The 19,104-nt window shown below is 41.6% G+C and overlaps 1 protein-coding gene across 1 annotated transcript in view; it reads right to left on the bottom strand.

The window, feature by feature from the left end:
- CMPK1 (cytidine/uridine monophosphate kinase 1) overlaps positions 1–10,333 on the bottom strand; it is a 35,816-nt gene extending 25,483 nt beyond the window's left edge. Inside the window, exon 1 of the mRNA XM_082687929.1 lies at positions 10,018–10,333. Coding sequence (XP_082544055.1) covers positions 10,018–10,188 — 171 coding nt within the window. The 5' untranslated portion in view covers positions 10,189–10,333. The remainder of the gene's footprint in view (positions 1–10,017) is intronic.
- Positions 10,334–19,104: the final 8,771 nt, after the last annotated feature.

Here is a 19,104-nt window from a genome sequence, read left to right as displayed (position 1 = left end):
TATCACATGTTCAGTCTATAAAAATGTTCTTGATTTGCCAGGTTAAAGCAATAGAAATGTTAGAGCAAATACATTTACATAGGCAATTGGGCTAAAAGTATTAGCTTTAAGGTTAACATGAGTCAGCGTGATTAGGCCAACATGACATGAATAAGAAGGTTATCATCCAAGCTCACCCCTTCTCTCTTACTAAGATCTAAAAGTCCCACTACTAAAGAACTCCTCTGAAGTGCTCTGAATTTCAATTCAGGACAATCGTTAGAAAAAAATACTGTACTATGTGACTTGGAGGTCCACAGTCACTGAAGTCCTCTCCCCATTAGCATTTTAACTACAATGTGGCATTTAGAGTAACCCATTATTGTCACTGAAACTTTAACCCAAGGGGTATAAATCAGGTAGATTTCAAAGAGAGTACAGATAAGGGAAAGAACAGACACTGAAAAGGTGCTAAGACTTAGGTAAAGGCATCTAATTTTCATGTGGGTAGAATATATATGTACATTCAGGGAAACTCCTCCCTGCATAGCAAACCCATGTAGTTGGATATATGTGTATGTGTGTGTATTTTTAAAGATTTCATTCTAAAATAAGCTCTACATCCAACATAGGGCTTGAACCTACAACCCCAAGATCAAGAGCCACATGCTCCACTGACTGAGCCAGCCAGGCACCCCAAATTGATTATTTTTTATAACATTTTTTCTTTATTTTCTTAAGTAATCTCTACACCCAATGTGGGGCTCTAACTCATGATCCCAAGATCAAGAATCTCATGTTCTACTTTAAGCCAGCCAGGCACCCCGTATATTTACATACATACACACACACACACACACACACACACACACGTGTGTGTGTGTGTGTGTATGTGTGTGTGTGTGTATTATCCTTTTTCAATGCATGATGGAGCTGGTAGAAAACCAGAGTAACTCAGATTTAATTAAATCAAGAATGCACAAATCTAGAGTGAGTGCCTGCTAGAATTATGGCTGCCCTGAGGTCTTTTCCCACCCCCAATCTGATGGCTAGAACCTGGCATTTAATGGCCCACAAACTGGAGAAAGGGGGCAAAGACTTAGACCTAAATAGGGCTGAAGATCAGATCAAAGAGCTCCATGTAAAGTCAGAACCCCAAAAGGATGATATTTTTAGTGGCTACCAGAAAAGAGAAGCTACCATGCAGAGAAAACAGCAAACAATTCCTAACCACAAGCCCATACTGATTAAAGAAACTTGTTAAGGAAAAAAGAAGGAAGTTCTGAGATGCAAAAATAGATGGTGAATAGACAAATTGGTATATATGTGTTATTCTACAAACATTACATCACTGTTATAAAACACTAACACATCGTTTGCAGGGATTTAAAAAAATCACTGCAGTATTTAAATCCTGGAAAACAGAAGAGGATGGAACATAGAGTTAAGCATCCTAAAGCATTTCTATTGTTTAGGAGTGGGGAGAATAAAAATATTAATCAATATTAGACTTAAGTTAAATAACATGTATGCTTAAAATTTCTAGGGCAATCATTATGAACAGACTGAAGAGCCACCAAAGTAGAAGGGAGTAAATGGGGGTGGGTGTCTCAATCAAGTCAAAGAAAGCAGATGGGGGAGGGAGATATAAAAAATTAACACATAAAAAGATGATGATAATAAAAACAGCTAACATTTATGTATGATTTACTACGTGCCTGGCACTGCTCTAAGAACTTAACAAATATTAGCTCATTTAATCTGCACACCACCCCTATGAGGTAGATACTATATAATTATTCCCATTTTACAGATGAGGAAATTTAAGCACAGAGAGATTAAATGACTTGGCTGAGGTGGCACACACACAGTAGATGTTAGGATGAAAACCAAACCCAGGCAGTCTGACTCTAGAATCTGAACTCTACATATTGCCCAATAGACAACACACAGGTATGACACTTTGATATTAATTCATATCCCTTCAGTTCAATTTTTCTTCAGTCTAATGACTAAGAATGTATCTATCTGTACCAACATGTACACAAAGTATAGCTACTTACACTGCTCAAAGCATTTCCTTCATTGACTATTTATGGATAAGCACAGAGTAGGCAAAGGGGAGGGGGGGTGTGCTAACATATATGAAGTAATAATAACATGTATTAGGTACTTTGCCAGACATTTTTAATTAATCCTCATAATCACCATGAAAAGTAAATTAATACCCCAAATTTTCAGTGGAAGAAACTAAAAAGCAAAACTTTAACTCATCAAGGGGGCAGATCTGAATGGCTTCAAAATCTACTTCAAAATCTACTTAAATGTTCACTGAGCATCAATTTATAACAGACATTGTGCTGGACACTAAAAATATGAAAGTAAATCAGAAATTCAGGGTTCTCCTCCCATATGGAGTTTATGGTCTCATGGGCTAGCCTTTGGGGTTCCTGGACCCAATTCTAATTTGAGGGGCAGGTTCCCTTACACAATTCTCAAACACCATCAGAGTGTGTGAAAATTCAACTCAATTCTGACACTATCTACCCAGAGATTCATCAGCTTCCACAGGTTAAAGGTTCAGCTCTACAAGACTGCCCCCCACCACAATCACTTCAGAGCCCAGTCCTAAGTCCAAGGTACTGCCTGTACTTCTAACCAACTGGCTATAAATTAGAGGGCCCCAAGCCCCCTCTTTGGGTTTGATTAATTTGCTAGAATGGCTCACAAAACTCAAAGAAATATTTTACTTTCTAGATCACTGGTTTACTATGAAGAGGTTATAACTCAGGAACAGCCAGATATAAGCACAGCACAAGGGCACAGAGCTTCAGTGCCTCTACAGACAGGCGACTCCCCTGGACTCTCCATGTGTTCATCAAACCAGGAGCTCTCTGACCCCGCCCTCATTTTTGGAAGCTCCATTACATAGTCATGATTGATTAAACCACTGGCCATTGGCAACTGATTAAACATCCAGGCTCACTCCCCTCCCTGAGGTGAAGGGGAGGGGTGAGACTAAAAGTTCCAACCCTCGGATCATACAGTTGGTTTTCCGGTCAACCAGCACCCCACCCCCACCTTAGGTGGGGTCCAAACCCTACCTCATCAACATAACAAGAAACACTTGTAACTCTCAACAGTTGGGAAATTCCAGGGTTTAGGAAGGTGTTAGTCTGGAACTGTGGTCAAAGATCACAAGTTGTTTGAAAATACCTAAGTATTGTTCAGATCTAATTACTTAACAAATATAACTTAGATATTTATTTTGGACTAGGGTAGTTGTGAAAAAAATTACTGAGACACTATAAGGGCACCATTAACTGAGATTGTCTGGGAATCTCCGTAACAAGCTAAATCTGAAAGATGAGCAAGCATTTCAAACACCAGGTAGGAGAAGGAGTAAAAGCCAGGGTTCCCACCCTTGAAGACATTACAATAACTCAGAAGGAAGAACTACAAGATAAACAGTTTTTTAAAAATGTAATGTAAACTTGAATATTTGCAGAAGTTTTTCATATCTTTTCTCATAAAATTCTGTTAAGTGTGCATCTATCTTTACAAAAGTGAAAGCCTCAAGAAGCCTGTGTCCCCATACATAGATACAGCACAAGTCTGCATTCAGGAAGTGTTTTCTGGGTCAATCTCATATAGGTTTTCTCTCATTAGGCTTTTCTCAGAAATGAAACCTCCAATTACCCTGTTTAAGGGTAATTCTGCTTTAAGTGTTCTCTACTCCCCCACACCTCCCAGCTGCTTCTTTCCTACTGTCCTTCAAAACTGATTTCAGAAATATCACCTCCCCTGGGAAGACCTCCCTGACCCACTGGACTGAAATTTAAATGTCCCTTATCTAAATGGTAGATTTAGTACGTTTGTATCACAGAATTTACCACTCTATTCTGTAGAAGTCACCGATTAACTTCCTTGCCTCCACACTAACTAAAAGCTTTTAAGAGAAGGATCTGTGCTTCATTCATCTTAGCAACAATCACAGTGCCCAGCTCTCAAAAAACTGTTTTCTGAACAGATGACAAGTAAAAGGATATTTTTAAATTATGCCTCTTCACCTTTGAAAAAATGAGGAATTTACTCAGAAAAACTTTAGAAAGGAGAGGTACCAGTTTGCAAAAATTAAAGTGATTGATAACCATCCTGTGCTAATAAAGAACCATACACTGCTGACAGAAATGTAGTAAGTATAATGTATTTGAGAAGTATTCTGAAAATAATCAATTAAAATAAAAAATGCACATATCCTCTGACTGAACAATCCTACTTTAAGGTACTTTACTTACAAAAACAGCATCCATATGCAATGTTGTATTTACAAGGAAGTTTTCTGAAGTACTGTTCGCAATAGCAAAATAATTCCTGGAGACTATCTTGAATGTCCATCAATAGGGGAATGGTAAAACCATGCTATAGAACATGCAATATTATGGAATATTCTACAGCTACTACTAAGAACGAATTAAATTGGGTGCCTGGGTGGCTCAGTCCGTTAGGTGTCCGCCTTTGGCTCTGGTCATGATCTCAGGGTCCTTGGGATAGAGTCCTGCATAGGGCTCCCTGTTCAACTCGGAGTCTGCTTCTCCCTCTGCATGCTGCTCACCTCCCCAACCTCACGCTCGCTCTTGCGTGCTCTCTCTCTCTCTCTCTTGTTCACTCATGCTCTAATAATAAAATCTTTAAAGAAAAAAAAAATGAATTTCTTTAAAGAAAAAAAAAATGTAAAGACCTGAAAGGATATCCATGATACATTCAGTAGAAAACAGAAGAATTCCATCTGGAGGTAAGAAAAAAAAAAAAAAACATATATATACACTAGCATTTTTAAGAATATTGAGAAAGAGATGGGGAAGCAGTAAAAACCAGAGAGCTAACATGAGTGGCATCAGAATTAGAGAGGATTTTACTTTTCCCAAACAACTATGTATTACTTTTGTAACTTAAAATAGAAAGAAAAAAAAAAAGAAAGTTTTCAAAAGTAGTGATGGTAATCTCTCAATACATTCTCCCCTCCTAGAAGTTCTTAACCGAAAAAAAAAAAAAAAATTCTAAGTTACAACCACCTTTAAAGAAAGGTGATAGGTAGGTACTTCAGAAGAGTCAAGAATTCTGTGGACTCTTTTATAGATAATTTAAACTTTCTATTATTAAAAAAAAAAAAAAAAACTTATCTCTTACTCTATCCTGTCCCCCCAAAAGGAGAGAAAGGCTTGTTTTTAAACAAGGGAATGTTTAGTAAATCTGCCTATATCAAGTTTCTTCTATGAGCCATTATCTGCTTTGGCGATTTGTGATCAGGAGCTTGGATATTTTAGAATAGTCAGCAGATTTTCACAACCATACCATTTATTCACGGAGAGTAAGCAGAAATGTTACATAACAAAACTTAGCGGTGCCTGGGTGGCTCAGTCCTTAAGTGCTTGCCTTGGACTCAGGTCCTGATACCAGGTCCTTGGAGCAAGCTCAGCATCCGGCTCTCCGATCAGCGGAAAGCCTGCTTCTCCCTCTCTCACTCCCCCTGCTTGTATTCCCTGTCTCATTGTCTGTCAAATAAATAAATAAATAATCTTTTAAAAGAAATCTGAGTATGGCAGAGCTAGGTCTCATTCAAGCATTTCTGTCCTGGAATTGGGAGAGCTAACCGCTACTTGGGCGCCCCCTGGGGACCAAATTTTAAAACTTTTCACATCTTAGGACAAACCAGCATCCTCTAAAACTACTAATTCAAAAAAGTATTTACTAAGCCCTTACTATGTGCTGGGTACAATGTTCAACACTAGAAACACAATGGCAAATAAAATCAACTCTCTGATTTCTACATGCTTAAAGTTAATAGCATCCCAAAATTTCTAAGCACAGTAGGTAGGAAGACCATACAAAGTAGGAGTTTCTCGTCCATGGAGAAAGTTATGACACAGATGACAAGAATGCTTTTGGGGTACTAAAGAAAGCAATCTGGCATTGAGATCAGCTTTAGCATAATTTATGTAAGCAAATCTTTAAAAGAGAGGAGGTTTAAGGGGCGCCTGGGTGGCTCAGATGGTTGAGCCCAGGTCATGATCTCAATGTCCTGGTATCAGCTCTGCATGAACTCCCAGCTCAGCGAGGAGCCTTCATCTCTCTCCCTCTCCCCCTGCTCATGCACTCTCTGTATTTCTCTGTCTCAAATGAATAAATAAAAAACATTTTAAAAAAGAAAGAGAGAGAGAGAGGAGGTTTAAATATCCTTCCAGCTAACACATGCAAAATTGTGGTTATTTTGAAAGACAAATTTAGGTTATGGCACCAAAATTTTTCTTGGGCCAAAACAATATAAAGCTTAATTTTAGAAATTAAAAAAATGACACAGTATCCCTGCTGTTTTTTAGTAACAAGTTATTCCACAATAACTCTAAGCACTTAACTCTGAAAGGATTGCACTGATTTAGAAAACCACTAATTTTCAAAAACAAATTGAGTACAAGAGGACACAGATTTAGAAACAATTAGTTAGAAAATAAAACTGAGGAAGACCAGTACAAATAAATGGGCAAAGTCAAAACCCAAATCTCCCTCAAATCCTCCCATCCCAGTTCAGAACAGTTTCAGAAAATACTGCATCAGATTTGCCTTTTCTTCCTCAAGGTCTGGGAGAGGAAGTAGCAGAGGTAAAACTCATCACCAGGAAGGAAAGAAGGAAGGAAAAGGAGGGAGGGAAGGGAGAAAAGAAATAGATAATAAATACATATATACCTACAATCCAGCTTCCCTCCCGTTATACCCTCATCACTAACCGCAATGTCCTAGGATACTGGAGGACCGAATAGTCCCAGATTCTATAGCCAGGCCCAAATAGGTACTTCTGGCAGCCTGAGTTGGAAATCAGTGTAATTCCCCACCTCCCCAAATTTATTTCAACTACATTTCAGGTACCCTGTGAGCTAAATTAGCATTGGCATGATAAGAATTTAACCTTGAGTTACAGAACTTTTTCCTTACAGAAAAAAAACTTAGTCCCCAGAATTATAGTTGTTTAAAATTCAGTTTATATTTGCCTATGAAATAAAAAATTGAGTCAAAACACAAAAGATTCCTGAGGGGGGGTGGACACCTCTGACTTAACTGTTCATAGACATTCCATTGTTCAATTTAGTCAGTTAGGAGATAGCAATTGCTAAATTATAAACTATATGGAATTTGTAGAAATTAACTTAATTGTTTATGGCCACTGGAATCAAGAGCAACTATTTTCATGAAAGAAGATGACAGTTTAAAACAACTTAAGCTTATATAATTGCCAAAATATTAAAGAATAATACATTAGGAAACATTTAATTATGAAAATCTTAGAGTTGATAATCAACAGATTTAAAACATTATCAGCCATTACTGAACTGAGTAAAGAATAAATACTAGTTACAGAATGTGTAGATTATTTTTAAAGCAGTGGAGTAATATGAGTATTATTAGTTTGGATGTGGATATTTAAAGCCACATTATGATCCAGAAACAAAATATTTAAATGCACTCAAATATAGCTATCAAAAACCAATTTTTAAAGTAATACTACTTCAAAGTAGAAATAACCAACTTCATAAATTCAGAACAGGAAGTCTAAAATGGAGGGAAAAAATTATCTGCTTCGATGTGTGCCAGATATTTTACCTCACTTTTTTTTAAGATTTTATTTATTTATTTGACAGGCAGAGATCACAAGTAGGCAGAGGCAGGGAAAGAGAGAGAGAGAGAGAGAGGTGGAAGCAGGCTCCCCGCTGAGCAGAGAGCCCCATGGGGGGCTCGATCCCAGGACCCTGGGATCATGACCCAAGCCAAAGGCAGAGGCTTCAACCCACTGAGCCACCCAGGCGCCCCTATTTTACCTCATTTAACATTCACAACTACCATGCTAGACAGGTATTATTTCTCTTTTCACAGAGGAAGGCCAGCTAAAAGTAACAATTTCCCTGGTTCTAAAGAAACAGTAAATGGGGGGCACCTAGCTGGCTCAGTCAGTACAGCATGCAACTCTTGATCTCCAGGTTGTGAGTTCAGGCCCCATGTTGGGCGTAGAGATACTTAAAAATAAATAAAATCTTAAAAAGAAGAAAAGAAACAGTAAATGGCAGAATTAGGGTTTGAACCCATATCTGTTTGGCTCTGAAATCTCTTCTCCTTCCCCTATTATGCTATATACATGTAAGAGTCATCTCAGACATTAAAAACAAAAACAAACAAACAAACAAAAAACAAAACAAAACAGGGGCACCTGGGTGGCTCAGTCATTAAGCCTCTGCCTTCTGCTCAGATCTTGGGGCTCCCTGTTCAGTGGGAAGCCTGCTTCTCCCTCTCCCACCCACCCCCAACCGCCCCCCCACTTGTGTTCCCTCTCTTGCTGTGTCTCTATCAAATAAATAAATAAAATCTTTTTAAAAATAAAATAAAAAATAGGGGCGCCTGGGTGGCTCAGTGGGTTAAGCCTCTGCCTTCAGCCCAGGTCATGATCCCAGGGTCCTGGGATTGAGCCCTGTGTTGGGCTCTCTGCTCATCGGGGAGCCTGCTTCCCTTCCTCTCTCTCTGCCTGCCTCTCTGCCTACTTGTGATTTCTGTCTATCAGATAAATAAATAAAATCTTTTAAAAAAAAACACACACAAAAAAATTAAAATAAAAAATAAAAAACAAACCTGAAATCATTCAATTGCCACTTGTCTTAAAAAAGTTAAAAGAACCAACAAAAATAAGAAGCCAAATATTCATGTGGAGTTTTTTTGTTTAATTAGTCCCACTTTCATTCCTAAAAATGATCAGGAATTATTAAGACAGCTGTAAAACAGTAATGAAATAGATGTTACCACTTCGCCTTGGATGCTCTTTAGAGAATAAAATATAGGACAGGCGTGGACTGTAGGAACATAGGGGAGGAATGAAAGCCCAAAGCTAATATAAGCCACGTCGTGGAACAGAAGAGGGCATTATTTTAGAGTTCTGGGTCAAAACTTTTGTGGTCACCGAGTTTCACAAGGATTGTCTGGGTGTTTCACAGCACCACTGGGCGCCTCTCGTTTCTACATACCCTGTTTTCCTTCCCTCCCAATTCCATTCCCCAGATTTTCCAATAAGCCTTTCTCCTCACAGTGTTACTGCAGCTAACCACGTTTATCTGTTCGAAAATTTACAGAATTGAACCGGTAACCTGAACACGTCGTGAAGCAACAACAAAAAAAGAAACACAATTTTAGAGCTGGGAGGTATTTTACATGGAGTTTAAATCTGGGTGGAGATCCTCGTACGGTCTAGAGTGCAACTGAGACAAGAGAGGAAGTGACTTGGCCACGGACAAAAGCGTGAGTTGGCAGCGGGACCAGAGGTTGAAGCTTGAACTCCTACTCTGCTCCGCGGCTTTTCGACCACACGAATCCGGGCTGAGCCTCAGAGCTGGTACTGCCACTGACAAGGCCAGAAAAGTGCTCCGGGCAGATCACAGAAGACCTTTAGCAACACCCTGTCCCCCGAGGTTCCTTTCCAGGATTAAGACCAGGGTTAGGTTAGCCGAGGTGTTTACAAAGGGCTTGCGGAAAGGGGCAGAGTGGATAAACCGGTCTCCCTTCCAGACAGCTGCGAGCGCTCACCGCCTCAAACCTGAACCCACGCTCCCGCTGCCTTCACCCACCTCACAACCAGCGACACACTGACCTCGGCGCGCCGGGAGTCCCCAAAGGCTGATCCTCCCGGATCCCCCTCCCAGCCCACTCTCGAGACGAACTTGGTCCCCAAATTGTAAGGAAAGAGGGGCGCGGGAACAAAGCGACCCCAAGCGGTCCCCCTCTATTCAGGGCGCCCCCGAGGCGGGCGGACGTGGACTACGAGTCCCGAAAGGCCGCGCGCCTCAGGACCCTTCGACCACCGCCGCGCGGACGACGCAATGGTCGCCGGGACTCGTAGTCCGCTTAGTCCGCGGCTCCGGGGGGCGCGGACCGCCCGGCGCGGCGGGACAGGCCGTCCCGGCGTCCGGTCAAGCCCAGGGAGCGCGCCAGCTGCCCGGGCCTCACCTCGACGATGCGGGCGCACTGGGTCCCCTTGCCGGCGCCAGGACCGCCGAGGACGAACACGACCAGCGGTTTCATGAGGCGGTGAGGGCAGAGAAAAAGCGGCCGGCGGGTCAGCAGCGGGAAGCTAAGGCCCAGGACGTGCAGCAGCCTGCGGCCGCAGCAGCTCAGCATACACAGCGCCTCGGCCCGACGCTGAGGAGAGCTGACAGCGGCCCGGCCGGCGGCGGCGCGGGGCGGGGCGGGGCGGGGGTAAGGGGGCGGGCCGAGTCGGCGCCCGCCGCGGCCCCGCCGCCGTGGCTGCCGAGGTGTCCGTGCCGCGGCCGGAAGAGGCGGGGCTTCCGCTGCTCCTTAAGCGGCTGCGCTTGGCTGCTTCCGTATGGGTTCGCGTGGGTTCTCTTGCTCGCCCCTTTGCCCGCTCATTCATCCCTCCGCTGGCGGTGTGTCCAGGGCGCAGATCCTTCATCTATAGCCGTGTGTGGCAGGTCTGTGCTGGCGTCTGCAACGCGACACACGCGAGAGAAAACCTATTGTCTGCTCTCCACGAGTTTTAAATTCCAGTGGGGAAGAAGCCGAGCTGGACTAGCCAACATCAGAAGAGAGAGATGATAGACAAGAAGGAAGGAAGAGCTAAGGCTTTGAAGGGAAAAAGAGGAAGAAAAACAAGGGGTAGTTGTGATTTGTAGACGGTAGTCGGAGAAAGCCTCTGAAGAGGTGACAACCCAAGACGTTAAGGATAGGAAAGAGTAAAAGCAAGTCAAGACCAGGATAGTGTCCCATAAAAAGAAAAGCCCATGCAAAAACTCCTAAAACGGCTTGTTACTGGGAAAGGACGGAGAGACCAGAGCTGTGAGAATGAGGCAGAGAATGGAATGTGGGAAAGGTAGGCCCAGGCAAGTCTTTCACGGGCCTTTGGTTATGGAACGGAGTTGGGATTATATTCTAATTGCAGTGGGAAGCCCTTAACTACATACAACTCCATATCTCTGCTGCCTGCATGTAAGAAAAATCTCATTAAATACAAGTAAAAATTAAGTTCTTCAGTCACTCTAACCACACTTAAAGTGCTCAGTGGTCACAGGCGGTACTGGCAGTTGTGTTGGACAGCGCTCATACAGAACATATCCACTACAGTTAAGTTCTATGGGGGCAGTGCTGTACTAGAGCTTGTGTCTAAGCTCTTGGGAATGATGTGATAGAAAGGGAGACAGGCAACCCTTGTAAAGAAAAATCAGACGGGCTCCAAGGGGCAAATGGAGGCCTTAGATGACCTAAAAATTTTTTAGGAGACAGGGGTGCCTGTGTGGCCCAGTTGGTTAAGCTCTTGGTTTTGGCTCAGGTTGGTGGGGAGTATGCTTGAGATTCTCTCCTCTCTCTTTGCCCCCCCCCATGCATACACTTTCTCTCTCTCTTTCTCTATCTCATTGGAGGGACGCCTGGGTGGCTCAGTTGGTTAAGCAGCTGCCTTCGGCTCAGGTCATGATCCCAGCGTCCTGGGATCGAGTCCCACATCGGGCTCCTTGCTCCGCAGGGAGCCTGCTTCTCCATCTGACTCTGTCTTCCACTCTGTCTGCCTGTGCTCGCTCTCTCTCTGACAAATAAATAAATAAAATCTTAAAAAAAAAATAAATAAAGTGCTCATTGGAGTAAGTCACTGAGTAACCAGTGAGTAACCAACTCATATGAAAATAATTCACTACTTTAACCACCAATACTGGTCTTGCTAATTGAGTGTTGGTTACACATCAGCCTTGCCTTATAGAATCTTCATAATGCTGTGACATTAGTACTGTCATTTTGCAGGTGAAGAAACAGCCAGAAAATGAAAGTATTTTGTTCAAGACCGTATAGGCAGTAGATAACAATGTCGAATTCAAACTTGGTGTATACGGCTTTAAATCTGCATTCTTTCTAACAATACAGACTCCTTATATGATAAAAAGTGCCATATTGGGGCACCTGGTGGCTCAGTGGGTTAAAGCCTCTGCCGTTAGGCTCGGGTCATGATCTCAGGGTCTTGGATTGAGCCCCACATCCGGCTCTCTGCTCAGCGGGGAGCCTGCTTCCTCCTCTCTCTCTGCCTCTCCGCCTGCTTGTGATCTGTCTGTCAAATAAATAAATAAAATCTTTAAAAAAAAGTGCCATATTCACAAAAGCCCTTCAAAGTTAGTTCTATTACAGATGAAAAGACTGATCTCATAAAGACATATAACAAGTGCTATCCTCGAAACGCACTCCTACCCATATGTGTTTATTTATCATTTAAGTATCTTAGGTCTTTGGGGCATATATTCAGTGTATGCATATTATCTCCAGGATATAGCTATGTTCCTAGTGAACTCTATAGGAGCTTAAAAAATAGAGCCTTGTCACCACTTATCTGTCCTATTTATCATAATTGCCCTTTAGAGATAGATCAGCTGTTCCCATTCTTTCATTTTCCCATTCTTGACCGACCAGACATACCTCTGCTGGTATGTGCCATTCATTTTTCAGGATTCCGCTCAGATTTTACCTCCTTCAGTAAGCTCTCTCTAAATTCCCAAGACTGGGTTAGATGCCCCTTTTTTGTTCTTCTACACATATCACTACCACCCATACACACTTACTCCTTCCCTCCTTTACTTCTGTTGTCTTACTGTGGTATGTTGTGTATCTCCACACTGGATTTAAAACTTCTGGAAGGAAGACATTATGTCTGATTACTTTTTGTACAGCATGATTCACTCTCTTAAAGGTACTCCAAGGTCCTTGGAAGATTTAGACTACTTTGGTTGCTGCCACTCAAGTTTTTCTTATGTTGGTTTTTGGTGGCTACATCTCTGCAATTACAAAAACACCTTTCTTGAGTATACTTAGGAACCAGTTTCTAGGCTTAGTCTGGGTGATGAAGCAAAGACATGGCATGTGGTAGCATTGGAAGGGGGCGGGGGCGGCAGGTCATACCCTTTGCATTCGGGCCTTTGTAGCCATCTATTATATTGTGATCTATTTCCTGGAAGGATGCTTGGTGCATTACATCACCTGATGCTTAATAGAGTTTCTAAAATGAAGATTCCTGTTACTTAGATTTGCATATTTGCATATTAGATCTCCTCTTTTATCAAAGAACCTCTTATCAAAGATTCTGAGAACATTTGTTAAAGGAAACATGGTCTTTAAAAGAACTGATATAGGGTGCCTGGGTGGCTCAGTTGGCTGGGCATCTGCCTTTGGCTCTGGTGGTGACCCCCGGGTCCTGGGATGGAGCCCTGCTTCGGGCTCCCTGCTTCTGTGGAAAGCCTGCTCTCCCTCTCCCACTTCCCCCTGCCTGTGTTCCCTCTCTCTCGCTGTATCTCTCTTTGTCAAACAAATAAATAAAATCTAAAAAAGAAAAAAAAAAAGAGCTGATAGGGTAAATCTGACAACAGGCAATATGCCTAACCTTTTGGGAGTGTGTCAGCTGAGTTCATTCAGGTCTATACTGCAGAACAGCAGGCTGAACAGTGAAGGGAGATTGTCTTTGACAGGTCTTACAGTGTGTTTGCTTATTAACTCTGCAAACATGGGTAGAATGGTTAGACCTATAATTTCCTCGCCTGCAAAATCAAGATGATGTTACATCAACTCAGGTAAGCAAATACTTGTAGAGAATTTACCTATGTGTCTTATTTTGTCATTCCTGTCTTCATTCCAAACAATTGAAGCTTTTTAAAAAATAAGTAAAATAAGGGGCATCTGGCTGGTTCAGTGGGCAGAGCATGTGATATGACTCTTGATCTTGAGGTCATTAGTTTGAGCCCTGCAATGGGTGTAGAGATTACAAAAAAAGAAAAAAAAAAGGTAAAATAAGTTGACACATCAATTGTTGTATTTACCTCTCCCAAGCAGATTAAGAGTCTCAAAGGAATTTTACCCAAATTGACAGCTTAACAACCCCCCTAAACGATATGATATTTCTTAAAAGCAAACCTACGGTTGTTTTTAAAGAGCAGCAGGCTAGCTGAGCTCAGAAGTGTAAACAGAGAAAGGGAAAATTGGTATTTGGAGAAATTGAGTAACAAAGCTCAGAACTAATTCCAACTTCCCTGTTCCTGGTAATAACAATATCTCTTTAATTCCTTCAGCCAGGCTACTAGCAGGCGTGCTAGGATTTATGACATCAAACATTTATCCAGGTTAATCATAAAGACTATGTCATGTGGACAGGAACTGAAAGGGAATAAGGAAAAATGAGAACAACTGATGTGTTAAGATGTAGAATTTGGGGTGAACGTTTCTCTTTACAATTTTTTTCTTGTTATAGCATTGAGCAACAAACGTGCATTTTTTTCCTCAAAGATTTATTTATTTATTTTACAGAGAGAGACACAGGGAGAGAGTGAACACAAGCAGGGAGAGTGGGAGAGGGAGAAGCAGGCCTCCTGCTGAGCTGGGAGCCCTATGCAGGCTCTATCCCAGGACCCTGGGATCATGACCTGGGCCGAAGGCAGATGATTAATGACTGAGCTACCCAGGTGCCCCAAACTTGTGCATTTTTTAAAAGTATGCCATACTAGAAACAACCCTTTGTGAAGCAAATTAAAGCACTTGCAAAATTGAAAAGTATGGCTGGTCGCTTTTCTTTGTAGGGACCCATAACCAGAGCAATTCCAAAATGTCCTGAAATGATATAAATTTTAGAAAATGGGGATCAGGGGTGCCTGGGTGGCTCAGTGGGTTAAAGCCTCTGTCTTCGGCTCAGGTCATGATCTCAGGGTCCTGGGATTGAGCCCCGCATCGGGCTCTCTGCTCAGCAGAGAGTGGGCTTCCTCCTCTCTCTTTGCCTGCCTGCCTGCCTGTCAGCCTACTTGTGATCTATCTCTCTCTGTGTGTCAAAAAAATAAATAAAATATTTAAAAAAAAAGAAAATGGGGATCAAAGAAGAGATAAAAAGAATAGTATTTGTTCAGTCTATTTAAATTGCCTGCAATCTAAAAATAATTCATATTTGCTTTGGATAATTACCTCTTGTTATCCCACTTTTAAAACTGTGCCTTCCTTATTCTGTTTGTCAGATCCTTTCAGTTCCCTGTGCCATCAAGCCAAGGCTTAGTGTGCAGTAGGTCCTTGGTATAGCATTTGTAGATTTTATTTCACTAAGCCTATTCACTGATTTAACAAATCAATTCCCTTAATCTCTATGAATGTGTTGGTCATTTATTAACACTGTCAATTGTCAATACACCTGGACAAATAATAATATATGGGTACTCTTTTAATTAAGTTTAATTAACTTTCACGTTCATTAACTCTTTTCTGTAATAACGTGCAATAGGCAAATGAGGAAAGTCAATCTTAGAGAAATAAATGGCAGGGTTGAGGCCAGCTCCTCAAAGCCAGTGCTTGTTACATTATAACATAATTCAAAAAGTGTTCTCAATATCTCGAGAACTAGGCCCTTTAGACACCTCTAAGCTGTTCTAACTATGAGGCTGAGTCATTCCAATCCTAAAATGAAGTCAGTAATTACCTTTCTGTTCATTTAATTCAAATATATCTGATTTATGCATATCATTAAGTGTATATTCTGCTTAGGAATCCAGTGGTAATAAGATGTTTAATTGGAGACTTATTGGCGTCTGTCTTATTAGGCATCTGTCTTCAGCTCATGACATGATCCTGGGGTCCTGGGATCGAGCCCCACCTGGGCTTCCTGCTTGGTGGGGAGCCTGCCTCTCCCTCTCCCACTCCTCCTGCTTGTGTTCCATGTCTCGCTGTATCTCTCTCTGTCAATAAAAAAATAAAATCTTTAACAAACAAAATTGGAGTCTTACCTATATTCGAGTTCTTATTAAGCAAAAAGAAGACATCTTATTTTATTCTTGTTGCTTAAAAAGTTAGCATATGTTTCAACTCTCCTCCTCCCCCTTCCTTTTTTTTTAAGTAGACTTTATTTTTAGAACAGTTCTAGATTTATAGAAAAATTAAGAACTTAGTACAGAGTTCTCATATACCCCCCCCACAGAGTTTCCCCTTATTATTAACATCTTATATTTAGTATGGTACATTTGTTACAATTAATTAACCAATATTGGTACATTATTATTAATTAAAGTCCATAGTTTATTTAGTTTTCTTAGTTTGTTGTTTTTGTTTTTGTTTTGTTTATTTTGAGAGAGAGAGAGCACATGCGCATGAGGTTGGGGAGGAGGAGAAGAGGGAAAGGGTGAGAGAGAATCTTAAACAAGCTCCACTGTCACAGAGCTTGATCTCATGACCCTGAGATCATGACCCGAGCTGAAATCAATAGTTGGACCTTTGACTGAGCCACCAAGGCGGCCCTAGATTTTCTTAGTTTTTAACCTAGTGTCATTTTTCTGTTCCATTATTACATCCATAATGCTACATTTCGTTGTCATCTCTCTTTAGGCTCCTCCCAGCTAGTTTCTCAGACTTGCCTTGTTTCTGATAACCTTGGCTATTTTTTGAGGTCAGGTATTTTATAGGATTCCCACTATTAGAATTTATCCAGTGTTTTTCTCAGGATAAGACTTGGTCTTTAGTTTACTGAAAGGAAGACCACAAAGGTAAAGTGCCGTTTTTATTTTTATTTATTTATTTTTTAAAGGATTTTATTTATTTATTTGACAGAGAGATAGAGGGAACACAAGCAGAGGGAGTGGAAGAGGCAAAAGCAGGCGCCTCGCTGAGTAGGCAGCCCGATGCGGGGCTCGATCCCAGGATCCTGGGATCATGACCTGAGCTAAAGGCAGATGCTTAACGACTGAGCCACCCAGGCGCCCCTAAAGTGCCATTTTTAACACAGCATGTCCAATGTACATACTATCAACATCACTTATGACTATTTAATGTTGGCCTTGATCACTTGGCTGAAGTAGCTTTGGTCAAGTTTCTCCAGTGTATAGTTACTCTTTCCTCTCCTCCTTTCCATGCTGTACACTATTGCTTACCCAACAGGGATAGGGAGTTATATGTTATGTTCATCCTTTCCTTTTTGTCTAATATCATCTTACATCTTTCTTTCAGATATCTTAAAGAGGTTCTAAAGAAAACTATAAATCATGAGGGTCCCACCCAAAGTCCCTTTCTTTTACATCCTAAATTCAATTTCTAATCAAATCATGTTTACTTTACCTTCCAAGTCTATCTAGAATCCAACCACCTCTCACCACGTCCTTTGCTACCACTCTGGTTTAAACCACCATCAGTGTCTAGGTCATTACAATAGCTTGCAGTAGCTTTCTAACTGGTCTCCTTTCTTCTCCTTTCCCCTACAGTTTATTCTCAAGGTAGCAACCACAATAAACCTTCTAAAACCTAACGTCAGATCATGTTAGCCCCCTGTTTAAAATATTCCTGTGGTTGGGGCACCTGGCTGGCTTAGTTGATAGAGCCTGTGACCCTTAATCTCAGGGTTTTTAGTTCAAGCCCCACATTGGGCAGGGAGCTTACTTGAAAAATAAATTAATTTAAAAATAAAATAAAATATTCTGATGGCTTCCTATCTAACTCAAAAGAGCAGTCAAATCCTTATCATGGCCTCTAAGGCCCTGTATGGTCTACCAACAACATTTCCCTCTTCAACCCTTAATATTCTCCTCACTCTGCTAAGGACATACTGGGTTCCTTGGTCTTCCTTGAAGATGTCAGGGAGTTCCCTCCCCAGAGCCTTTGCACTTAATGCAACTCATGACATCCATTGACATGTGTCACTTGGATCTTTCTCCAGAAAGATCATGCCAGTCAGCTGCAAAGCACACACTTCGCTAACAGTCTCTTGCTGTTGCCTTTAGGATCTACCTTAGCTTGGTTCTTGCTTTTTCTGAGAAGCCCCAGGCAATGGCTAAGCACAGCAGAGATTCTACCCATTTCTACCTGATGTGGGACTCTTCTAATGGGCAATCGTTGTTCCAGAGCCCCCTCTTGGGTTGGCCAACACTTGTCAGACATGCATCACTGTCTGAGGCTCTTTGTACATGCACACCAGAGCCGAGGAACTCACCATCATTTCTCTTAAAAATGTGTGCTTTACATTCTAATAATTTTTTCAGGAAAGCAGAGAATTACATTCTATAGGACATATCTCTCTTGGCTAGGTTTTTTTGTTTTTGTTTTTAAAGATTTATGTGTTTATTTTCAAGAGAAATAGAAAGCACTTGCGCACCACTGGAGCAGGTGAAGAGGGAGAGGGAGGAGAAAAATCTGAAGCAGACCCCCTGCTGAGTGCGAAGCCCCCCCCCCCCCCCCCCCCCGCCTGGGATGATTTTAGGACCCCAGATCATTATCTGAGCTGAAATCTGGAGTCGATTGCTCAACCAATTGAACCACCCAGACGCCCTTCTCTTGGCTAGTTTTATACATTTTTCAGGATAGTGTTTTAGGGACACCTGGGTGGCTTGGTCCACTAAACGTCTGCCTTTGGCCAAGGTCTTGATCCCAGCGCCCTGGGATCCAGTCTCCCAGTGGGGCTCCTTGTTCAGTGGGGAGCCTGCTTCTTCTTTGCCTGCTGCTGTGCTTGCGCGCTCTGACAAATCTTTTTTTTAAAAGTATTTTAACTCCCTCAAAAGAGTGGACGCTTATTCAGAACAATACAACCTGTAGATGCATCTCACACTTTGACGCTCCCATATTGCTCAGGAAACTAACATAAGTTAAATATAGTGGAAAGGTAGGTGCCATTTCAAATCATCACTCTGCACTAACTAGCTGTGTGATTTCTAACATTTCCTCCCTTGTTGAATAGGGATAATAATACCCACTTTGGCTGTTGGAGGACAATCATATAAAATAATGGTGGAGAAAGCTCAATTACTAACATTAGTTGTAGAAACTAAGAATAAATTATTTATAAATTTAAATCACGTTTCTTTTTTACTCAACGGTAAGGAACTAAAACTTTTTGTTGTTATTGAGAGGAGAGGAGTCTTCTTCGTTAAGAAACTAGAAGGAATCGAACTTCCCTCCCTTTTGTCCATTTAAGTAGAAAGTTTTGTCCGCTTTTAATCGCCCGGCGACAATCTGGAAAAGAGCACTTCCGACTTCCTCTGGCACCCCACCATCCACCAGCTTGGGCTTGTCATTGCGCGTGCGCAAGGTCCACCCCACCCC

The sequence above is a fragment of the Mustela nivalis genome (genome assembly GCF_964662115.1).
Source record: "Mustela nivalis genome assembly, chromosome: 10".
In the NCBI taxonomy this organism is placed as follows: Eukaryota; Metazoa; Chordata; class Mammalia; order Carnivora; family Mustelidae; genus Mustela; species Mustela nivalis.
Note: the sequence above shows the minus strand (reverse complement) of the source record. Positions and strands in the feature narration are given on the sequence as shown.